Source organism: Colobus angolensis, unplaced genomic scaffold (assembly GCF_000951035.1).
Source record: "Colobus angolensis palliatus isolate OR3802 unplaced genomic scaffold, Cang.pa_1.0 Scaffold151, whole genome shotgun sequence".
In the NCBI taxonomy this organism is placed as follows: Eukaryota; Metazoa; Chordata; class Mammalia; order Primates; family Cercopithecidae; genus Colobus; species Colobus angolensis.
The window spans coordinates 2,544,853-2,568,534 of NW_012114611.1; the positions used below are offsets into that span (position 1 = coordinate 2,544,853).

The 23,682-nt window shown below is 43.2% G+C and overlaps 2 protein-coding genes across 2 annotated transcripts; one reads left to right on the forward strand and one right to left on the reverse strand.

The window, feature by feature from the left end:
- Positions 1–5,874: 5,874 nt before the first annotated feature.
- LALBA (lactalbumin, alpha-) lies at positions 5,875–8,231 on the forward strand. The gene is made up of 4 exons (XM_011936240.1): positions 5,875–6,027; positions 6,669–6,827; positions 7,317–7,392; positions 7,906–8,231. The coding sequence occupies exons 1-4, from the start codon at positions 5,895–5,897 to the stop codon at positions 7,964–7,966; spliced, it is 429 nt and encodes a 142-aa protein (XP_011791630.1). The 5' UTR covers positions 5,875–5,894; the 3' UTR covers positions 7,967–8,231.
- A 5,673-nt stretch (positions 8,232–13,904) lies between these two features.
- LOC105507654 (olfactory receptor 8S1-like) lies at positions 13,905–17,282 on the reverse strand. Its single transcript, XM_011936241.1, has 2 exons — positions 16,525–17,282; positions 13,905–14,067 (listed from the first exon to the last, which is right to left on the reverse strand). Exons 1-2 carry the CDS (start codon positions 17,280–17,282, stop codon positions 13,905–13,907), a joined length of 921 nt encoding a protein of 306 aa, XP_011791631.1.
- Between the last annotated feature and the right edge of the window lie 6,400 nt (positions 17,283–23,682).

Consider the following 23,682-nt stretch of genomic DNA (forward strand, 5'->3'; position numbering starts at 1 on the left):
GAGCTCCTACTTAGTTGACCTAATCTGTGGAAATTTCAAGGACCTCCGAGGAGGATTGCTTATGCTTCTTCCACATCTCAATTTAGTTTATTTTCTCAGCTTGGAATTTCCTTGACTAGATGTGGTTATTATAGCATGAACTTCAGGTCTGAGTGAGAACAGGCCAGTGATTTTACACTCTTATGGGAGAATATTACTATTACACTATTATTATTGTTGTTAATTATTTTCTGGCCTGAGCTATGGCAGAGGCAGATAGCTTTTGTGGTGGCTTCCCTTTGCTCGAAGACAAATAATGAAAAGAAAGAGCTTACCTATCACTTTCTTAGATTGTAGGATTATAAACCTAGAAACCCCCAAATGCTAGTGAAAAAATACTAGAATTTATAATATTTTGGCAAGATGGCTGTGTAGAAGATACATTTGCAAAAAGTATCTGTTCTCTGTACTATTTATAAGCACTTAGAAGTGGAAAGGGGAAAATATCTCATTCACATTAACAACTGAAAGTGCCAAATACTTAGAAAACACTTTAATAAAAAAGGCATTGAATCATATGAAGAACACTATAAAATTTTAGTGAAATGTACAAAATAGAATCTGAACAAAGGAAAACTACATACACCCTGAGATTTAAAATGTAATATTATAAAAGGTTAGCTTTCTAAAAATTATTATGTATATTGACTGTATGATTATGTATGTTGTAATCCCAATTCAAGTCTCAACATACTTTTGGTGAAAATTGATTAAAATATATTAAAAATTTCATGAAAGAATAAATTGGAATAGGTTTATGAGACAGAACATACAAATGTGGCAAAACATTGACAGTGAGTGGTTAGATAGGAAAGATACATGTGAGCTTATGATAATATTTTACAACTTTTCTGTAAGTTTAAATGACTTTTTTTCCCTTTTTTTATGAGAAGGAGTCTTGCTTTGTTGCCCAGTACAATGGCACGATCTAGCCTCACTGCAGCCTCTGCTTCCTGGTTCAAGCGATTCCCCTGCCCGAGTAGCTGGGATTACAGGCATGTGCCATCACGCCTGGCTGATTTTCGTAGTTTTAGTAGACACAGGGTTTTGCCATGTTTGTCAGGCTAGTCTCAAACTCCCGACCTCAGGTGATCCACCTACCTTGGCCTCCCAAATTACTTTTGAAAATAAAAAGTTTAATTAATCTTTTCTTAAAAAGAGGATAACAAGGAAGACTTGTTATATCAGACAGCAGAACATAGCAAAAAGCTGCCGCAATGAAATCAATAAGGTATTTGTATCAGAATAGACAAATATGACAAGTTGAAGAGAAGACAAAACCCAGACAGAATTGCAGATGGATTAAAAATTTAAAATGAATAGCAAAACAATATGTGTTTATATAAATACAATAATGGATAAAACTATGGACTAAGATATGGTAGAATTTTTTCCCTTGTTTGTTTTTTAAATTTTGGAGGGTACATCATAGCTGTGTATATTTATGGAGTACATAAGTTGTTTTGATACAGGCATGCAGTGTGAAATAAACACATTATGGGGAATGGGGTGGTAGATTGTTAATATGAGTTGCCAGGATGATGTTTGGCAGGGAAGAAATGAGGAGGAAGAAAGGGAAGCCATTCCTAACAGGAAAGGAAAAACTACCATGTTAACAAAAAATACGATGTAGGATTCTATCAAAGGTGTTGATGTAAAATTATATAAATATATGTTTATTTAAAAATAAACATTTTATAAATTAAAAATGAAAAATCAATTAAAATTTGCATAGAAATTTTGTTAGCTTCTTGGTAATTACATGTGTATTGGGTTTTTTTTTGCTAATATTCAGTTAAAAAGGTAAAATGTAGTTAGTATTTTTTAAAATCATTTCTGTGTTATAATTTATATTTCCATGATTGCATTTTTTGGTTGATACTATCCCCAATTCACACGAATGAAGCTATGGTTCAGTTAAGTATAAAAGCAGTGATATAAATAGTAATGCAAATATAGCAACCCAAAATAAGCCCATATAATTGTGAGCAGGCCTTTCCTATGGGATATAGAATGTGAATCTATAATGCTAGGTAACTTTGTAGGGACTTTTGGACAAGCAGCTGAAAAAGAAAAATGCCAATAAAAATCACTCCCTCTCTAAATCTTAGTTGCTTTAATTAACTCTTTAATTTGGTTAAACATTTGCATGAAATTTGGGTTTCAAGATCTAGCATCATTGTCCATCTAGTGATAATTTTCCTAAATTATGAGAGAAAGTAGAACAAGATGAGGATATACATGTATTTCAAAATAGAGACAGGGTCTTGCTCTATTTAGCCCAGGCTAGAGTGAGTGGCACAAACAAAGCCCACTGCATTCTTGAACTCCTGGGCTCAAGCAATCCTCCCACCTCAGTAGCTAGGAGTATAGGCACATGCCACTCCCGAGTAGGTAGGACTGTAGGCACGTGCCACTATGCCTGGCTAATTTTTATATTTTTGTAGTGACATAGTCTTGCTATGTTGCCCAGGCTGGTCTCCAACTCCTCGCCTCAAGTGATCCTCCTGCCTCAGCCTCCCAAAGTGCTGGCAGTATAGGCATGAGCCACTGCAGGCACAAGGTGAGGATATTAACTGTAAGATGTAATGGCCATTATTACTGTGGATCTCAGGGTATTCCTTCTAAATGGTAGGCCTCGGCTCTGTCTAGAAATGCCAACTCACCTACAGACTACAGTTTCACATGGAAAACGTGCCTTGAAACACATGCTTTCAATTTCTTTATTTTTAGAAATAGACTTTTATTATTATTATTATTATTTGAGATGGAGTCTTGCTCTGTTTCCCAGGCTGGAGTGCAATGGCGCAGTCTTGGCTCATTGCAACCTCCACTTCCTGGGTTCGAGCGATTCTCCTGCCTCAGCCTCCTGAGTAGCTGGGATTACAGACTCCTGCCAGCTTGCTCGGCTAATTTTTGTATTTTTAGTAGAGACGGGCTTTTGCCATGTTGGTCAGGCTGGTCTCGAACTCCTGACCTCAAGTAATTCGCCTGCCTTGGCCTCTCAAAGTGCTGGGATTACAGGCGCGACCCCACCATGCCTGGCCTGAAATTTTTATTTTATAAATAAAGAAATTTATTTTTAGAAATAACATTTTTATTTTGTTCATCTCCAGAAAGGTGATTTCTGGTTTTAGAAACCTGGGTTTTTTCCCATAGCATCTGAGAGAACGAACGTAATTTTTAGTTTATTTTTAACAAAACCCAGGTAAGTTTATTGTAAACACCTCTTCACCATCTTGATTCAGCTCTCGACCTCCATGCAGAGCACCCTGAGTAAACCTCTCTGGAAAGGGAGATTTTGGCAGGAACTTTCTTCCTGGACAGGGAGAGCTGAGTGAGAACTTTCTTCCACGAGCTGTGCTTAACTTCTTTCCACATACTTCCTCTTTCAGTGCTGTAATCATTGTGTACTGTTCTCCTTTGGACAATCTCCAAGAGGCTGCATCTTTCTCTGGATGTTTGCAGTTGTTTCCATTAGACACTTTCTATCCTCTTTTTCAGATGACTCCCAGGTATCGTATTTTACAAACATTTCTAGGGAAATAATGGTTCCTTTTGCCGGAGGCATGTTTATTTTCTTTTCTGCACTTAGTTGTGATTCCTGACCTGTATGCTGATTTTTATTGCTTATAGTGAGGGGCCGAGGTATAATCAAATTACAGGCAAGCAGGCTGCTGCCTTAGGTCTTGACTTGGCCGAAAGTGTAGAAAACCCCTGTGATTCTTGAGACCCTGGCCCACCATTTTACTCTGTCACAGGTACTTAGTCCATAGCCTAAGGCAGGAGGCATTTTACACAAGACTCCACTACGGGAAGGACTAGTCCTCAGCACAAGTTTTTCTTATCTGTCCCTCTCCCACATGGTTCAAGGTCACCCTCAGCCATATTTTCAACAAAGCTTAGCGTGATAGAATTCCCATTCCTGTCGTGTACCCTTGCAGTGCCTCTGGGTGGAATGTGGAGAAATGGAGTGGCTCCACTTTTGCTGTGTTTCTGAACATGTATCTCTTGCTATCAGGACTTTCTGCTCATCCCTCCTGGCACACCAAGATCCTCCACCTTCCCTTCACTCCTGCCACTTCATATACTGGTTATCCATGGTATAGAAGACAGGATTAAACTGAGAGGACTTTTCCCTGACTCTGAATACATGTAGGAGATAATGATATGGAAGACCGTCAGTTTATAAGTCTTAAACAGATCGATTGAGATAAATGTTCCCTGAAACATAAGAAATCAAGTTGGTGGGTGCAGCGGCTCATGTCTTAATCCTAGCACTTTGGGAGGCCGAGGAAGGCAGATTGCCTGAGCTCAGAAGTTCGAGACCATCCTGGCCAACATGGAGAAACTCCGTCTCTACTAAAAATACTAAAATTGGCCGGGCATGGTTACACATGCCTGTAGTCCCAGCTACTTGGGAGGCTGAGGCAGGAGAATCACTTGAGCCTGGGAGGCAGAGGTTGCAGTGAGCCAAGACCGTGCCACTGCATTCCAACCTGGGTGACAGAGTGAGACTTGGTCTAAAAAAAAAAAAAGGAAGAAGAAAGAAGAAATCAGGTCAGGTTTAGAGATGAGGATAAGAAGATGAATGGTGGCATGAAGGAGCTAACAGCTACTTGTCACCATAACATGAAGCTTGATGCCAGCAAATTAAAGGAACTATTCAGAACTAGTATCCTTAGCTCTACTTGCTTAGGGGCACTGACCTTATAGAGATTCCAGACACAAGCTTGTTCAGTCTTGAAGTCCAATCTTTCCACTGGCTTGCGTCTTTCCCACTTTCCATGGCCAACTCTGAGGCTGTCTACAAGTTATTAGTCTTAGATTTATGTGATGTCTCAATGCCAATGTAGTATTTGGTTATTTATCGTAGAAGTGGTTAGGGGTGGGGAATCTGATAATAGCCAGATTCTTTTTTCTTTTTAAAAAAGGCAGGGTCTCACTTTGTCTCCCAGGATGGATAGAGTGCAATGGAGTGAACATGGCTCACTGCAGCCTCGACCTCCTGGGACTACAGGCACATGCCACCATGCCCAGCTAATTTTTGTATTATTATTTTTTTTTTTTGTAGAGATGGGGTTTTACCATGTTGCCCAGGCTGGTCTCAAACTCCTGGGCTCAAGTGATCCATCAGCCTCAGCCTCCCAAGGTGCTGGGGTTACAGGTGTGAGACATTGTGCCTGGCCTAGATGCTTTCATACAGGCTTTTCAATTATGCATTTTACTTAAGTAGGAAGTCTTAGGATCCAAGTTATATCTGATTGTTGCAGTCTACATTCCCATATTCTATTTCTATTTCTGAGCCTTCAGTCATGAGCTCCGAACTCATTCTGGGCTTTGTTACATGGCTAGGTTGGTTGGACAAGTGCCAGCTTTGATCCTGGGACTGCGGCATGTGATGACATACACCCCCTCTCCGCATTCTGTATGTCTCTAGTGGGGAGGGGGAAGCTGGCCATAGAACTTTATTGTATTTTCTGATTCCTCACTTATATTGCCCCCATGGCCTTCTTTGTTCCTAAAGTAACCAGAGACAGTGCTTCCTAGAACCAACCCTACAAAAAACAAAGGGATAAACAAAGCCAAATGGGAAGCTGGATCAAGGTTTGAACTCTTTCTGGGCAGAGAGCAATACCTGGCATGGACTAGATACTGGGAGAGGGAAAGGAAAAGTAGGGTGAATTATGGAAGGAAGCTGGCAGGCTCAGTGTTTCTGTCTTGGCATGACCAGTCTCTTTTCATTCTCTTCCTAGATGTAGGTCTTGGTGCCAGAGCCCCTGAGGCTTTCTGCATGAATATAAAGAAATGAAACTGAGTGATGCTTCCATTTCAGGTTCTTGGGGGCAGCCAAAATGAGGTCGTTTGTCCCTCTGTTCCTGGTGTGCATCCTGTTCCCTGCCATCCCGGCCAAGCAATTTACAAAATGTGAGCTGTCCCAGCTGCTGAAAGACATAGATGGTTATGGAGGCATCGCTTTGCCTGAATGTGAGTTCCCCACTTCCTTGTTTCATCCATTCCTCATGTGATTCTCTCCTCCATCCCCTCTTTCCTCCACTTCGCTCCTCCACTTTTACTTAATTATCTAATCATCCTCTTTTCTGCTCATTTGCGTACTCTTATTTCATGTATGTATGTATGTATTTATTTTTGAGATGGAGTTTCACTCTTGTTGCCCAGGCTGGAGTGCAATGGTGTAATCTCGGCTCACTGCAACCTCTGCTTCCTCGGTTCAAGTGATTCTCCTGCCTCAGCCTCCCAAGTAGCTGGAATTACAGGCACCCACCACCATGCCTGGCTAATTTTGTACTTTTTGTAGAGACAGGGTTTCACCATGTTGGCCAGGCTGGTCTCAAAGTCCTGACCTTGTGATCCACCCGCCTCAGCCTCCCAAAGTGCTGGGATTACAGGTGTGAGCCATTGCACCTGGCCCCATTTATTTTCCTATCCTTTCTTTCTCTTATTGTCTGACTTTTTTTTGAATTCTCCATCTCATCTTATCAAGAAACTCTGAGCTTTGCCATCTTTGGAGATTGGCTGGAAACCATTTTTATGTCTTAGAATTATAATTCCTCCTTTATGCGGATCCTGGACATCTCTGTGGTATCTCTTTCTCATCTTTCCCTCAGTCATCTGTACCATCTTTCACACCAGTGGTTATGACACACAAGCCATAGTTGAAAACAATGGAAGCACAGAATATGGACTCTTCCAGATCAGTAATAAGCTTTGGTGCAAGAGCAGCCAGGTCCCTCAGTCAAGGAATATCTGCGACATCTCCTGTGACAGTGAGTAGCCCCTATAACCCTCTTTCTCTGTTTTTCTGAGGCCTGCCCTTGGGATAATCTCCTTTTTAGTGCCAAGCAGACCTCGGGCTTCGTTGCCTTGGCTGGGCTCTACAAAAATTGTGGGACTTGAATCGTCAGTACTGGGTAAGAAGCTGTTTGGATTCTTCATGGTCATCAAATCCCCAGACAGTTCTCTGAGGTTCAGGGGTAGACAATCTGAGCAGTCTGAGAGTCTTGGAATCTTATTCTCTGCATTTTCAGGGTGAGTCAGTTGATGAAGCTGATGATTCTTCCAGAGATATCCCAGGGAAATGAAGGAAGTCCCTACCCAGGGTTAGACATTACCACATTGGTCCTTTCATATAAAAAGACAACAGGCACAAGCCTTGAGTTTAGAGAACCCACTGGATCCAGGGGTTAGGGGAACTCAGTGCCTTTCTGGGTAATACTTCTCAGCTCTCTCATTCCTTTCCCTGTAACTCCTGCCAGAGTTCCTGGATGATGACATTACTGATGACATAATGTGTGCCAAGAAGATCCTGGATATTAAAGGAATTGACTACTGGTGAATCCTTATTCTATTATTTCCCCATCCTCCTTCTCCTTACCCCGTTAGCCCAGCACCCCTTTCCTCTTACCCTATCTCTTGGTCGTTTAATCTAGAATACAGTCTCTGAAACAAAATTTACCTAAAGACTCAGGTTTCTGTTATTAAGCCTATCCCGCTCCACTCCTCGGTAGCAACTTTCCTAATAAGGGGTTGCCTAATGGAGGGCTCAGACCCAGGTCTCCTTTCACTTAGATTTGGACATCTAATTCCACTTGCTTAGTTCTATGCCCTCAAGCAAGCTGTTGGTCTCATTGCATCTCTTTTTTTAACCCTACAATTTTCTTGGATTATTTTTTTATGGACTGTATTCCACTTGATGGCTTGTGTCCCTTGACATCAGGCCAGGAATGTCTTACTGTAATTCTCATCCACACTCTTTCACTTCAGCCTTCCTGGGAATGAATCTAGATGGAAATTCAAGCCAAGATTCAGTCAGCTAACTCACCTTGTCCCTTTCTCCATTATCAGGTTGGCCCATAAAGCCCTCTGCACTGAGAAGCTGGAACAGTGGCTTTGTGAGAAGTTGTGAGCATCTGCTGTCCTTGGCATCCCTGCCCACTCCACATTCCTGGAATGCCTCTTCCCTAATGCCACCTCAGTTTGCTTCTTTCTGTTCCCCCAAAGCTTATCTGTCTCTGAGCCTTGGGTGCTGTAGTGACATCACTGAACTCTTGAGGACTATTTTCCAGAGATGCCTGAGTGGTGCACTGAGCTCTTCTCAGTGCCCCCAATGGCACTTTCACTACAGCACAGATTTCACCTCTGTCTTGAATAAAGATCCCAATTTGAAGTCACTGGCTGTATTTTTTTTCCCCCTGGAGGAAAGGGGAAGAAATAGGATGAGTAGGTGGACACCAAAGCCGTAGGTCATAGCCACCTTCTGTCTCTACTGAAGAGGAAGTAGACTGAATTTACAATAGAAAGGTGAAGGTTACTTTCTGCACCAACTCAATGCAACAAACTTTCATTGATCACCTAATCTATTCAAGGAACTGTAGAGGGATCCAAAGTTGGCTGAATACTAGCCAGGTGTGGTGCTCCCTCCTGTAATTCCAGCACTTTGGGAGGCTGAGGTGGGCAGATCTCTTGAGGTCAGGAGTTTGAGACCAGCTTGGCCAACAGCGAAACCCTGTCTCTACCCAAAATACAAAAATTATCCAGGTGTGGTAGCAGGTGCCTGTAATTCCAGCTACTCAGGAGGCTGAGGCAGGAGAATTGTTTGAACCTGGGAGGCGGAGGTTGCAATGAGTTGAGATCGTGTCATTGCACTCCAGCCTGGGTGCTCCATCTCAAAAAACTAAAACAACAACAAAAAGCAAAAACACAAAGTTGGCTGAATGGCCTTTTCCCTCAAGGACTAATGCGAGAAATAAGATAAACATTAATAAATAGTTACAATATAAGGAAGAGAGTTATAAGCATCATAAGAGAGGTTAGAAATGTGCACTGGGCATTCACAAAAGGAAAGATAATTTTTATTTGGAGGGGACGTTGGGAAAAAGGAATCAAGAAAGGGTTTCTGAAAGGGAGAGCATTTAGGCTGGTTTTAAAGTCTGTGTGGGATTTTGACAAGTGGAGATGTGGGTTGGGAAAAGGAAGAGCATGGGTGGGAACCCAAGAATCTGAAATGGGTGACTTGAGGGGGTTGAAGGATTTCTTTATCCTTCATGAGGAGCTGTGAAAGGAACTCTTCCTGTCTCTGGAAACCAGAGAGACAACAGGGGCCTTGACAGTGATGCTGAAGAATCTGAGAACATGGGACCTTTTGGTTTGGACTCTCCACTCCATTATTTCTTCTTGTGCTTTACTTGTTGTGGGGAAAAGAGAGGTCAGCCTGTTACTGTGTTTATATAGAAAGAAGTAAATTTAAGAGACTCCATTTGGCTCTGTATTTGAGATGCTGTTAATCTGTGACTCTACCCCCAATCTTGTCCTTGCAAGAGACATTGCTGTGGTAATTAAGGTTTAAAGGATTTTGGGCTGTAAGGAATGTGCTTTGTTAAACAAATGCCCAAAGACTGCTTGTGGTTAAAGGTCATTACCATTCTCTTAAATCTCAGTAAAAGAAAAACATCTGACTCCTGCCCGTCCCTGGGCAATAGAACATCTCCGTGTATCTGTATGTCTTACTGGTGATTTACTCCCTTATCTTTTGAGCAATAAATACTGAGGGAACTCAGAGACTGGTGCCAGTGTGGGTCCTCTGTAAGCAGAGCACCGGTCCCCTGGGCCCCACTTTTCTTTCTCTGTACTTTGTCTCTGTGTCTTATTTCTTTTCTCAAGTCTCTCGTTCCACCTAACGAGAAACACCCACAGGTGTGGAGGGGCAGGCCACCCCTTCACTTGTTTTTAAGGGGAATGTTTGCAGGACTTCATTCATTTAAATAATTATGGGATATGTTAAAGAAGAAGAATCAGGACATTTGGGTCCTAAAATCTGTTTCTGCTACTTTTTGATGGTCTGAACCTGGGCAGGTCATCTCCATTCTCTGTACCTCAGTTTCCTCATCTTAAAATGAGGATTTCGGTCTAGATAGGTTTCTGAGATCACTTCCTGCTTTAACAATCCAGCATTCCAAACTACAGTTTAATTTGTCACACTCTGAATGAGCTGAGAATGACATTCGCATTGTTGCTCAGCTCCACAGCCCTGGCCTTCATCCCACAGAGAAGACAGGAAAGTTCACCCGTGAAGGCAAGTACACTGTACATGAGTTCATGATCTTCAGGAGCCGTTGCTGAAGGAACTGACAGTAAGAGATTTATCTGCAGAGAGAACCTCAGCCTGAGGTCAGAAGATCAAGAACAGATAGAAGTCAGGGAACCGGCATGACAGACATCTTTTTCTTTTTTTCAATTATTCATTGGTTACAGTGGGTTATGATACAAATGTTTCTAGATGCCTACTCTGTACTAGTACTGCAGAGCAGTTTTTCTGTGTTTCCACTCCGTTTAATTGTAGTGTGTTGAGTTGTAAAATAATTCATGTATTAAATCAAATAAACAAACAAAATGCCATGTTCTTTGGTTTAAGCAATACTACAAAAGGCATTTGGGGTCTGCATTTGGAATTCTCAGGCAAACTCTCTCTTGTTCCTAGTCTATACTTATTTTCCCCACACTGGCTTATGTATATATATTTTTTGAGACAGAGTTTTGCTCTTGTTGCCCAGGCTGGAGTGCAGTGGCATGATCTCGGCTCACTGTGACCTCTGCTTCTTGGGTTCAAGCGATTCTCCTGCCTCAGCTTCTGGAGTAGCTGGGCATAGGTGCCTGCCACCATGCCCAGTTAATTTTAGAATTTTTAGTAGAGATGGGATTTCACCATGTTGCTCAGGCTGGTCTTAAACTCCCACCTCGGCCTTCTAATGTGCTTGGATTACAGGTGTGAGCCACAGTGCCCGGCCTATACATTTTTTAATTTCAATGTCTAATATGGTGTCCACTGAATTATGAATTCTTTTGAGAAAATAAATCAATAAATCTATACATTGCCTCCTTTATCCAGTGAGGTATGGCTGGATCAGCTTCATGACATACACACTGACTTGTTTTTCTAAGACCACCAGAGCGAGCACAAAAGAACCAGCGAGTAGGCAAAGACCAGGAGCAAAACTGCAAGTTTATTTTGGTCACCTAAGGTGTGGGGAAGAGGTCTGTCGGCCTCCGGCAAAGAAGGCCGACAGAGTCCCGTGGTGAAGCTCTCGGACGGAGTTCCGACAGTCCCGGCAGCAGTGGGAAGCTGGGAAGTCCGCGTGGGACCCTGGCCAGAGCGACTTTTCTAGGAGTGGGAGGGCAATAGGCGGGGCACCGGCGTGTCGGGGGCGTTCCACAGGTGCCACCAGGTAAATCTTGGTCTCTTCGGATTGACGTCACCTGGCGCATGCCCAGTTGATCTGCACCTTCCCAGGCGCCGGCTGCATTTTCGCGCGCGCGGGAAGAATTGGTGGTGAAGAAGAACCCGGAAATGCACCATCTTGCCTCCGTTCGTCCAAACACACACCAGTAGTCTTCTTCACCTTCTCCTCCTCCTCCTTTTTTACAAATTAAAATTGTAAATGTTGAAGGTGTACAACTTGATGTTCTGTTGTATGTATACACTTAAATGATCACCACAATCAAGCTCATTAACGTATCATCTCCTCACGTGATAACTTTTTCTTTGGGCATAGAAGCAGGCTTGATAGATGCAGTTCTCTTGGCATTTGGGTAGAAGCAGGACAGGAAACTGCTGTTCTCTTCCGGAGAACTTTCTTGAGAGCCGAATAGGAGACAGTATGGCAGCTGAGCATCTGTTTTGCTTTCTCTACCTCCTTATCTTTCCTTTAGGCCTAAAATGAAGCTCTAAGCCAAGCAAAGGTCTGAAGTTATCCAGACTAATGTGGAAGCGGGGAGGCTCCAGGGAGTGGCTCTCAGAGAGCAGACCGTTTACTGAGCTCTGTGTGAGAAAGACTCGAAATGGTTCACAGCAATACAGAGTTTCGTTCTCTCCTCTTATCCTGCTTTCTCCTCCCTGCTACTTTTCCCTGACACCTATCTTGTTATGAAGACAGGAATTGTATTAGATAAAATCAAATTTTTTTTCTTTCTTTTTGAGATGGACTTTTGCTCTGTTGCCCAGGCTGGAGTGCTGTGGCAGGATCTTGGTTCACTGCAACCTCCACTTCCTGGGTTCAAGCAATTCTCCTGCCTCAGCCTCCTGAATAGCTGGGATTACAGGCATGTGCTGCCATGCCCAGCTAATTTTTGTATTTTTAGTAGAGATGGGGTTTCACCATGTTGGCCAGGTGGGTCTTGAACTCCTGCCCTCAGGTGATCTGCCCTCCACCATGCTTGACCTCTTTTCTGTTTTTTTTTGATGGAGTCTCTCTGTGTTGCCCAGACTAGAGTGTAGTGGTGCAATCTCAGCTCACTGCAACCTCTGTCTCTCTGGTTCAAACAGTTCTTCTGCTTTGGCCTCCCAAGTAACTGGGATTACAGGTGCCCACCACCACGCCCAGTTAATTTTTGTATTTTTAGTAGACATGGGGTTTCACTGTGTTGGCCAGGTTGGTCTTGAACTCCTAGCCTCAGGAGATCCACCCACCTCAGCCTCCCAAAGTGCTAGGATTACAGGCGTGAGCCACCGTGCCCGGCCTCAAATATTTCTTTTCATGTTTCTTCTCCCACTTCTCCTTCTCTCTCATTCTCACTTTTTTCATTTATTGAACACTAATTAAGAGCCTATTAGGTGACAGGAGGTACTAGATATTGGGGATATAGAAGCTATTAGAGGTTTTGCTTTGAAGACCCTTATACTTTAGAGGGGGATACTCCCCTCTTCCCATTTCCTGAGATCATGCAAGAGAAAAGACTTCAGGTGATCCATGTTCATTCCTTCCTTCACCGCTTGATTTGTCACCAAATGGTTATTGGGGACACACTGTTTGCTAGGTGCTATTTTATTTATTTGTTTATGTAGAGATGGGGTCTCACAACATTGCCCAGTCCAGAGGGCAGTGGCTATTCACAGGTGTGAGCACAGCACACTACAGCCTTGAGCTCCTGAGCTCAAATGATCCTCCTGCTTCAGTCTCTCAGGTAGCTGAGACTACAGAGATGTGCCATCACACCTGGCTTAGGCTCTACTTTAGCTGCTACTTGTTAAGGATGAAGACAGGAGACACTCTTATTTGATTTCTTTTTTTTTTTTTTTTTTTTTTTGAGACAGAGTCTTGCTCTGTTGTCAGGCTGGAGTGCAGTGACGTGATCTCAGCTCACTGCAACCTCTGCCTCCTGGGTTCAAGCAATTCTCCTGCCTCAGCCTCCCGAGTAGCTGGGACTACAGGTGTGAACCACCACACCAGGCTAATTTTTGTATTTTTAGTAGAGACGGGGTTTCACCACATTGGCCAGGATGGTCTTGATCTCCCGACCTCGTGATCTGCCCACCTCAGCCTCCCAAAGTGCCAGGATTACAGGTGTGAGCCACCATGCCCGGTCTATTTGATTTCTTTCTAAGTTGTTATGGGATGTAGATCTTTAAAAGGACTTTTTGGCATGAGAACAAAAGAGGAGTTGGGTCACAGTGCCAAGATGGGACTATCCAAGAATGCAGAAGGACATTTGTTAGTGGTCTGATAGGTTGATTTACTTTTTGTGCATAGACATAAGTAAAAGGGAGAGGGAGAGGCAGGAAGAAGAGGGGTAAAAAAGGCAAGAAATGAGAGGAAAAAGCATTAGCTATAGAAATGGCCGGGGATGCCCTGAGGATTTTCTTGTATAATGACTGGGCCGCATCTGATGGGTGTTACCTGCTCTGTGACAGTTTCCTCATTGCCTTTGGCTGAGAGCAGGGCACTGGAGGAAGAGAAACTAAGGTCTCTGTTTTGGAGAGAGATGAATGCTGAGGTAGCTGAGTGGTGATAGCTCTTCCTCCGTCCTTTTTTCCCCATAATTTTTCCTCCTGCTGAGGCAGGGGCATTGGGCTACAAGGGAAGCCTGGACTTCCTGGCCAGCATCCTCCTCAGAGCCACCTTTACCTCCTGGTTCTTCAGACTGTAGATGAAGGGGTTCAGCAGGGGGGTTATCACACTGTACTGCACAGAGAGCACTTGCTCTAGGGCTGAGCCGGATGCTGGAATCATATACCTTGAAGGGGATTGCACAGAAAAGCCACTTATGACAATGGTGACAATACTTACTGTTGGCAGCAACAATTCATCCCCTCCCTGCAAAGACTCTGCAAAGGAGGTCATCAGAGCTGACTTTCTCTGGTGGCAGCATCTAGTAATGGCTGATCTGTGAAAAGTCAGTCATTTCTGCCTTCAAACACATCCAAATGTAAGTGAGCTCACACAGAAAGTTACAGGAGCTGCCCCGAAGAACAAGCAGTTCTGCAGCATATCAAAGGCTGTGGGTTCTAATAGAATTAATATTCAGGACAGATAAAAAGTAAAACAAAAAAATAGAATTAATAATACTTTCATACACTTCCATAGCATTTCATACTCGTCAAAACATTCTTCCTTAATAGCTATGATGATAATATGAGGAATTTTTCTCTTTTTCCTCTTTATACGCAACAGTACGGAAACACAATGTCCTCACCTTGTGATGACTGTTCATGTAAAACTGCATGCTCAGTTTAAAATGTTGTCATTATTCCCAACTTTTATGGCCCTGGGAATTACCCTCAGAATCCTTGTCTATTATTTGTATAAAGTTGAGTGGAACAAACATTTGTTCTTTTAGTTGCATTTTTCTTTGGTTTGGAAAAGAAACCAAAACTGGTAAAATGGGAAATGAAAATGTGTTAAGCACGTAATATGATTCCAAAATAATAAGATTAAAATCTTGAGTACATTTTGCTAAGTACCACTCGGAGTATCTTCCAAAGAAGCACTAGTATTATTATTTTTTTGCAGTGGTACCGTAGTTATCAGAATAGACTATCCCAAGGATATTCCTTGTGGGTTCCAATGTGTTGGGTTATTTAAAAAAATAGTCATTTTACTGTTATTTTTGTCATTTAACTTATTCTTTCTAACATTTCTGTGAAGTAAGTAGTCACATCCCTTATGGCAGATGAGGAAACTGAGACAAAGGGAGATGAAGAGACTGGTGTACAGCTCAGTTGAGCTCTCCTGGGCTATTTATTTATTTTTCTTTTACTTATTATTTTTTCTTTCCCAGCCACTAGACTACAGGTACTGGACTATTCTTATCATCCATTTCCATCCTTGGCCTCTCTCTGAATCACAGGCAGGTGAGAAAAGTATTGAACAATTTGTGCAAATCCACCTTCAATTTACTAGTAGAAAGCACAGGCGTTGATTGTTTTGTCTCCTAGTGAGGGAGGACTAGGCAGCCAGAGCTGTTGATGTTTGAGAAGCATGGTAAGGAAGGGCATGGATCTTGGTCCAACTTGTGGCTCCACTACTAGCTTGTTCTAGGACTGCTGAGAAATTACCTGATTACTTCCCAAACTCAGGTTCTTTACCTAAAAGTGGGTTGATAATATTTCTCTTGTAGTGTGGTGCATACTAAAATTGACTTCGCAATGTAAAGCAGCTGGTGTACAGTAAATGACTAGTAAATTGCTACAATATACGTAAGCTTTGGCGACATCTCCCAGTAGGAAATAAAGATGGCATACGTTTCAAAGACAGGTTTTATTTTTTGTCTAGCACTGAATAAAAATCTAACAAAGGTTCTCTGATTTCTTTTTTTTTGTTGAGACGGAGTCTGGCTCTGTCGTCCAGGCTGGAGTGCAGTGGCCGGATCTCAGCTCACTGCAAGCTCTGCCTCCCGGGTTTACGCCATTCTCCTGCCTCAGCCTCCCAAGTAGCTAGGACTACAGGCGCCCGCCATCTCGCCCAGCTAGTTTTTTGCATTTTTTTAGTAGAGACGGGGTTTCACCGTGTTAGCCAGGATGGTCTCGATCTCCTGACCTCGTGATCCGCCCGTCTCGGCCTCCCAAAGTGCTGGGATTACAGGCTTGAGCCACCGCGCCTGGCCGGTTCTCTGATTTCTTTTTGAGAACTCTCAAATCTTAGGTTAATGAAGTAGAAAAATCTTTATCTTGGTCTAAACTAATTTTCCAGAATGGACAATTGAAGCCTTAGAAAGAAAATAGATTCTGTTTTTTTTTTTTTTTTGAGACCTAGTTTCACTCTGTTGCCCAGGCTGGAGTGCAGTAGTGCAATTTCTGCTCACTGCAACCTCTGCCTCGGAGCTTCAAGCAATTCTCCTATCTCAGCCTCCTGAGTAGCTAGGACTACAGGTGCACGCAACCACACCTGGCTAATTTTTATATTTCTGGTAAAGACGGGGTTTTGCTATGTTGGCCAGGCTGGTCTCCAACTCCTGGGCTCAAGCAATCCACCCACCTCAGCCTCCCAAAGTGCTGGTGTTACAGGCATGAGCCACCGTACCCACCTGAAAATAGATTATTTGCAATTCATACAGCTAGTCCCTGGTAGAGCCAGAACTAGAGCCCAGGCCTTTTGAACGTCTTGCTATTTTGTAATGCTCTATTCTGCCAACGGAGACCACCTAGGGTAAGGAATATCCCACGTTTATATTCAGGGGTGTAGAATGACATACCTGAGAACTCCTGAAGTATAAAAGATGGTGACCATAAGGAAATGGGAAGAGCAGGTGGAAAAGATCTTGTTCCGACCTGTGGCAGAGTTGATCCTCAGGGCTGTTGTGACGATACAGCTGTAGGAACCCAGCAAAAGGACAAGGGTGCCAAGGCCCAGGACTGACATGGTGGTGAGAATGGAGGCGATGCTAGCGCAGGGTTTGGAACAGGTCAATAAGAGCACGGGAGGAAGCTCGCAGGCAAAACTACGGATGACGTTAGGGCCGCAGAAGTGCTGCTGAGCAAGTAGGAGGGTGTTAATTATGCCAGTCCCGATTCCTATGGCCCAGGATGATCCCACCAGGCCAGCACACACCCTCCTGTTCATAACCACCACATACAACAGCGGATGACACACTGCCTGAAACCGGTCGTAGGCCATGACCGAGAGGAGGCAAGCCTCAGTAGCTCCAGAAAATATGACCAGGGAGATCTGGGTGAAACACTCAAGGAAGGATATTGTCTTCTCCTTAGAAAGAAGGTTCTCTAGCAGTTTAGGCACAATAATTGAGGAATAGAAAGCATCCAGGAAGGAGAGGTGTCTCAGGAAGAAGTACATGGGAGTGTGGAGGTGGGAATCAGTACTGATCACCAGCACCATCAGCAGGTTCCCCAGTAGAGTCAAGAGATAAATCGCCAGGAACAGAACAAAGAGCAATGCCTGAACCTGAGGGTTGTTGGACAGTCCTAGGAGAACAAACACAGTGACTGTGGTCATGTTGCTGACTTCCATGGAGCACTCAAGTTTCCCTTTTGACTGACAAGAACTGAAAAGAATGCTCCAATGGGTTATCAGTGTCAGGGCATGCCTGGGGATGAGGCATTGGCAGTAAAGCTTCAGGGCAGACCCAGGACAGATTCTGTAGCAGAGGCAGCTTTGCCACGTCAGGCTGCGTCAGTCCTTTCCAGCTTAGGGCAGTAACATATTCGCCATGGTAGAGAAGGTGAGGAGGAAAAGTTCAGAGAATCAGACCTAGAAAGGAAGAAGAGAGCAGGGATTATTCAGGCTGGAGAAGGAAGTGAAGGGAGTTGATACTGAGAAGTGCTATTCTCTACTTCCAAAAGGAACTGAGCTTAAACCACAGGAGGACTAACTGGTATAGTGAATAAGCAATAAACATTTTGGCTGACCATCTGGATGGCAGACCATGATGAGTGTCTGAATGTCTGGTAGAAGTATTAAGAGACCTGGTCATGGTGCAAGTTCTCTCTCGGCCACTGTAAGCTCATAAGCCACTTAAGTTTCTAAAAAAAAAAGTCTGGGAAAAATAGATGGTTTCTAAAGTTCACTCCAGATTAGAATTTTTTTTTTTTTTTTTTGAGACAGAGTCTTATTCTTGTGCCTAGGTTGGAGTGCAGTGGCACAATCTCAACTCACTGAAGCCTCCGTCTCCTAGGTTGAAGCTTTTCTCATGCCTCAGTCCAGCTTAGATTTTTTTAAATTTAATTTTTAATTTAATTTTTTTCTAGAGATGAGGTCTCACTATATTGCCCAGGCTAGTTGCAAACTCCTGGCCTTAAGTGATCACCGCTCCTCAGCCTCCCAAAGTACTAGGATTACAGGTGAGTCACTATACCTGCTACCAGCTTAGAAATTGAAAAGATGGGGAAACAGTCTTCCTGGGGTGTTTCTGGTACTAAATAGAAGCCTCTTCTCCCCTTCTGTGTCAATCCAAGCAGAAATGACACATGAGTGTATTGGTTTCACAGAAGCCAGGCAAGGGGAAACCCTTGAATAGAAATGAGGACTGTGAATGTCAGGCCTCTGAGCCCAAGCCAAGCCATCACATCCCCTATGACTTGCACGTATATGCCCAGATGGCCTGAAGTAACTGAAGAATCACAAAAGAAGTGAAAAATGCCCTGCCCCACCTTAACCGATGACATTCCACCACAAAAGAAGTGAAAATGGCTGATCCTTCCCTTAAGTGATGACATTACCTTGTGAAAGTCCTTTTCCTGGTTCATCCTGGCTCAAAAAGCTCCCCCACTGAGCACCTTGTGACCCCCCACTCCTGCTCACCAGAGAACAACCCCCCTTTGACTGTAATTTTCCTTTACCTACCCAAATCCTATAAAATGGCCCCACCCTTATCTCCCTTCGCTGACTCTCTTTTCAGACTCAGCCTGCCTGCACCCAGGTGATTAAAAAGCTTTATTGCTCACACAAAGCCTGTTTGGTGGTCTCTCCACACGGACGTGCATGACAGTGAACATCAGTCATTTCAAGGTCTTCCCATTCCAGTGTTTCTGTGAATCTGTGATGTCCATTGTTTTCACTGCAATTTCAGGTCTTAACATGGGCATCCACAAAGACTGTGCTATTTTTTGGAAAAAGATTTGAAAAAAGCCAAGTCAAACTTGGATCATTTTTGTGCATCACAGGGAAGTTAAAGACCAGAAATAGGGGTGAGAAATAAAAGAACAACTGGCAAAATGGACAGTTACAGGATTCAGTCTAGATCAGAGGAAGGTAAAGTGGCTAGTCCCCCTTCCCTTGATGGTTAACTCAGGAAGGTTATCAATGAGAATCTGATATCGATTCATGACTTGTACCCTCGTGGGTTCCCAGAGTGGGTAGTTTTAGGAGAAGATTGATTTGAATGAGAAGGAAATTTGCCTTCACCTGGGCTCTCTAGGCCAATGAGATGCCCTGAATGGAGGATCCCTGTATGGCATCCTTTCCAAGAGTGGAGCAAAAGCCACAGATAGGAGAGGGCTCTGTGGGCTTCCCTCGGCTTTGTCCTTCCTTTAGAGAATGCAGAGGTAAAACTTCTGAGCAAGGAAATATTCCCATAGCCTTTCTGTCCAGGGGGAAGCCTTGAATCTACCTCCCAAATAACAATGGCCAGAGGGACTTCGTCTCAGCTCTAGGCCTTGGAGAGTGAGGGAGGTCCCTGGAGAGGTCCTTAAGCATGAGGCCTGTTCTCATTCTGAATGGGCTCTCCAGGGCCAACTACTTCTCCCTTGTATCATTCTTGTTTCAGTGGGTTGCATCATCAAGAGGGCCCTAGGATGGCCAATAATTTCATTTTTTCAGATCTACTATTATTTTTTAAAGTATCTTTGAAAAAAAAATTTTACGGTATTTTCAACTTACACACTATTCCCATTGAGCATGTATGGCAGCTTAACTACATGAATGTAAAGTTTAAGAAGCCAAAACTAATCTAGTTTTGTTTTAAAAAAAATTGTGCTATTGTTATAATGGTTAACAAAGTGAGGAAAAGCACCACTCAAATCATAATGTTACAGTCTCTTCATTCAGTTGGATTATGGGTTGATCAAACATTAGACTTCACACAGGCATAGCTATGATGCAGTGATTCCTCAGAAGAAGATGAAATTCTGAAATCACATACTACCTCACACGTAATATTAGGAGCAGAATTTAACATTTTCAACATAATACACCATAAAAGCCAGGACTAGTTCTTATCTGATCCCCACCTTGTAACTTCAGTAACCAAAGACATACTGGTCTATAATGAATTATTTCAAATTAACTAACCAGCCTTCCTCAGAAAGAGGAGATTCTTTTTGATGGGGAGAAATGTTAATTTAAGTCTGAACTGAGAAATCTGCTTAACAGTTAGAACTTAATTTGTATTTCTGCACTTAAAAAAAGTTTAGGCATTAACAAGTGTTAGTTAACCCTGAGGAACCATTTTAGTTTCCAAAAAGCCAATCTAAATCCCCCAATAAAAGAGAACCCCATCTGCTCAAATATGTGAGTACTTCACTCCAGAAGCAAACTCCTCTGCATTTGGATTGATTGCTATGCATCCCAGGGTCTTTTAGAGAGGAGTCATCATTGATAATAAGGTCATTCAACAGGTCTTGGATTTGGTCCACATTTTGTGGGAAGTCTTGAACTGGAATAAACTACTCATGTTCTTCCCCTTCAGTATTTCTTGGAAACAGTGTGGTAAGAGTTATTAAGAAATTATTTTAGGCAGATAGAGAGGAAAAGGGGTCCTAGGAAAGTTTTGATCTCTTTTAAAGCAGCTCCAGAAATGTTTCTTGTCTAGCAGGAAAGCCCTGGCTGTTAGAGCCAGGCTGGCAACCTTTGACATGCAAATGCAAGGTGTGCAACCTTTGATATGCAAATACAAACCTTTAGCTATTGGGTCCACCCAACATGGCGATTCCCACCATTGTCCTCTTTCCCTTGTCCCCTTTTGTGCCTGGCAACATGGCCGCCCCCACATATCCCTATGTGTGCAGAACATCATGGCACCCTGCCTTTGCATATTAAAAGGCTAGAGTGGGAGGGCCAGTTTTTTTCGCAGGCTATGTGAGTGATGTACCTGGTCAAACCAAATCCCTAAGCCCTATGCAAATCAGACACCATCTCCTGCAGCCTCTTCATATACCTTGCTGGTTCCCACTGTACTTGGGGTCTCCTCTGTTGGCTTTGGAGACCCCCTCCCTCTGTTTCAGTACAGGGGAACTGCTTCTTTCTTTCTTATCCCTTCTTTCTTGCCTATTAAGCTCTTTACTCCTTAAAACCACTCCATGTGTGTCCCTACTGTTTTATCTAATTTGGCATGGGGACCAAGAACCCTGGTGTTCCTCTGCTCATGGGAGCCATATCATTTTGGTGCATTGGCTGGGAATCTGAGGTACAGCCTTCATTGGAGTGGTGAGTATGAAAGCAAGCTTAAAACCTATTCTATCATTCAGAGGTGCTCTTAGCCTCTATATTAGAATAAATCAAATAAATCAATGGGCGTCTGTCAGCCTAGTACATATGCTTAGCGTTGGTTGCCGTACTAAAGACACAGATGTGAAGCTTTCTGGGGAGAACATGGAGAATCCCCCATTACCCACAGGTATTGATAATGTTGGCCATGTTTGAACTAGCTTCTTTTTACTGGGAGACTTTGCCGTCATGTGAGGCTGGAAAAAGTTCTGAGGCAACTGAGAATTTCAGGCCAGTGTCTGGTGTGATTCAAATGCCTCTGGACCAAATGCAGCCTCCGACAGTCCATTCCAGTTCCAGTGTTGGTAGAGAATCCTCAACTGTCCTGTTGCAAACTCTTCTTCCTTCTCTACCTGTGGCCTCTTACTCTTTCTCTGTGTGAAATGTGCAAGGATTTTTACAGTCTAGGAACAGCGTTTTCTCCTTTTCCCCAGAGGTGAGGTTACTTGCTATGACTTCTCTGGTGAGCACGTGGTATTTCTAAGCCACCTAGTGGAAATAAAAATCCTCTTTATGAGACACATTGCTGGTTCTCTGCAGTACATTGCACCTTTGGAACTTTTCTATTTTGCACTTTTCTGCTGCTACTTCTGTGTGTGGGAAAGCTCTGCTTTTAACAGGAGTAAGATGTCTTTCATAGCCAAATTTTAGTCTTGCTATTGTCCCACTGGCAGGAAAATGGCCATTTAGTTTCTACATTCCTTTAAGGCACCTATTGTGTCTCCTATTAACACTACTTAATTAGCAAGGGAATTATAAGTCTGGAAGTTAACCAGAACCATTCTTCTATGGGTAAGTGCTTTAGATGGGCCATAATAGCATATAGAGTTCAATCTAGCATGTCCCCCTCTTTAAAGGGGACTTGCCCAATTACGTGGTTTTTCTTGAAATCCTTTTTTTTTTTTTTAAGACACACAGGTGACAGAAATGTAGGAGGTCAAAGCGAAACAAAAGGCAGAGGACTAAGACCTCTTGGGGACAGCACGACTAAGGCCCAAAAGTATAGTTCCTCTGGTGTCATGGCTTGGAGGGTCATGCCTGCAGTCATGGGTGGCACATTCAATGGGTGCCAGGGATTCAGAAGCCAAGGAGAGAAAATAGTTGGGGGGATGCCTCCTACTGCTCTCTCCTCCATCCTGGATCACATACCAAAAGGAAGGAAACTAAAAAGATGCTTTTCTTCTCACTTCTCTTTCTAGATGGGTAACAGATCATCTTCAACACGCACTCCTCTGGAGTGTATTTTGAAGCACTAGGACTTCTTTGACCTTAAAACTTTGAAGAAAAAGTGGCTTATTTTCTTTTGCACCGGGGCATGGCCTTTTTACTAGACCTTTGCAAGTGTTGCAAAATCAACCCAGCTCTTTTAGCAACAATATTGGGCAGGCCAATATGTAAAATAATTCCCCAAAATTAAAAAAGTAACTTTCAGGGAAATAATCTGAGTGTCCCCCTTATTTGGGGCCCCTTCATGTTCTCTTCTTATTGCAGGACCTTAGCCAAGTAAAGGAGTCTTAGGCCAATTTTGTGATAATACTGATAGGTATATAGAAGCTTTCCAAAGTTTAACCCCGGGGTTTGACCTCTCATGGAGGAATGTTATGCTGCTCCTAAGTCAAACCCTAACTGCAGCTAAAACAGGAAGCTCTGCAACAGAAGAAAATTTTGGAGACGAGCAATATGTCTCCTATAATAGGCCAAAAGGGAAAAGAGAAAATAGAGAAGGCAAAGAAACAGGGGAAACACCATTACAAATAGGAAAAGAGGCAATACCTCTTGACAGTCCTAATGGGAACTCCTTTCCATGGTGTTTTTCCTTCTTTCATGGTTTAAAAAGTCTTCTATCTCTTTTATAATGTTTCTACCCGGAAAAGTTAATTTTCCAAACCTTAAAAATGTTTGGCTTAGAGTTGAGCTGGGGGAAGGAAACCCAGAAGACTAATATGTTCACAAAAGTGTAAAAATTTCTTACCAGTCAGGCTTTTGTCTTCTCTCTCCCTGTGCAAAATGGCAAAAGGGATAATAAGAATCATTGTTGGAGAGGTTCCAAGATGGTTGAATAGGAACAGCTCCAGTCTAGAGCTCCCAGTGTGAGTGACCCAGAAGATGGGTGATTTCTGCATTTCCAACTGAGATACCGGGTTCATCTCACTGGGGCTTGTTGGGCAGTGGGTGCAGCCCATGGAGCGTGAGCTGAAGCAGAGTGGGGCATCGCCTCACCCGGGAGGTGCAAGGGGGTCAGGGATTTCCCTTTCATAGCCTAGGGAAGCTGTGACAGACAGTACCTGGAAAATCGGGACACTCCCACCCTAATACTGTGCTTTTGCAATGGTCTTAGCAAATGGCACACCAGCAGATTATATACTGCGCCTGGCTTAGAGGGTCCCATGCCCACGGACCCTCGCTCACTGCT

Coding starts and splice junctions, on each gene's coding strand:
- LALBA (XM_011936240.1), top strand. CDS start 5,895: ATGAGGTCGTTTGTCCCTCTGTTCCTGGTGTGCATCCTGTTCCCTGCC. Junction 6,028..6,668: donor AGGCATCGCTTTGCCTGAAT/GTGAGTTCCCCA, acceptor TCTTTCCCTCAG/TCATCTGTACCATCTTTCAC. Junction 7,393..7,905: donor ATTAAAGGAATTGACTACTG/GTGAATCCTTAT, acceptor CTCCATTATCAG/GTTGGCCCATAAAGCCCTCT.
- LOC105507654 (XM_011936241.1), bottom strand. CDS start 17,282: ATGACCACAGTCACTGTGTTTGTTCTCCTAGGACTGTCCAACAACCCT. Junction 14,068..16,524: donor TATACTTCAGGAGTTCTCAG/GTATGTCATTCT, acceptor ATCCCCTTCAAG/GTATATGATTCCAGCATCCG.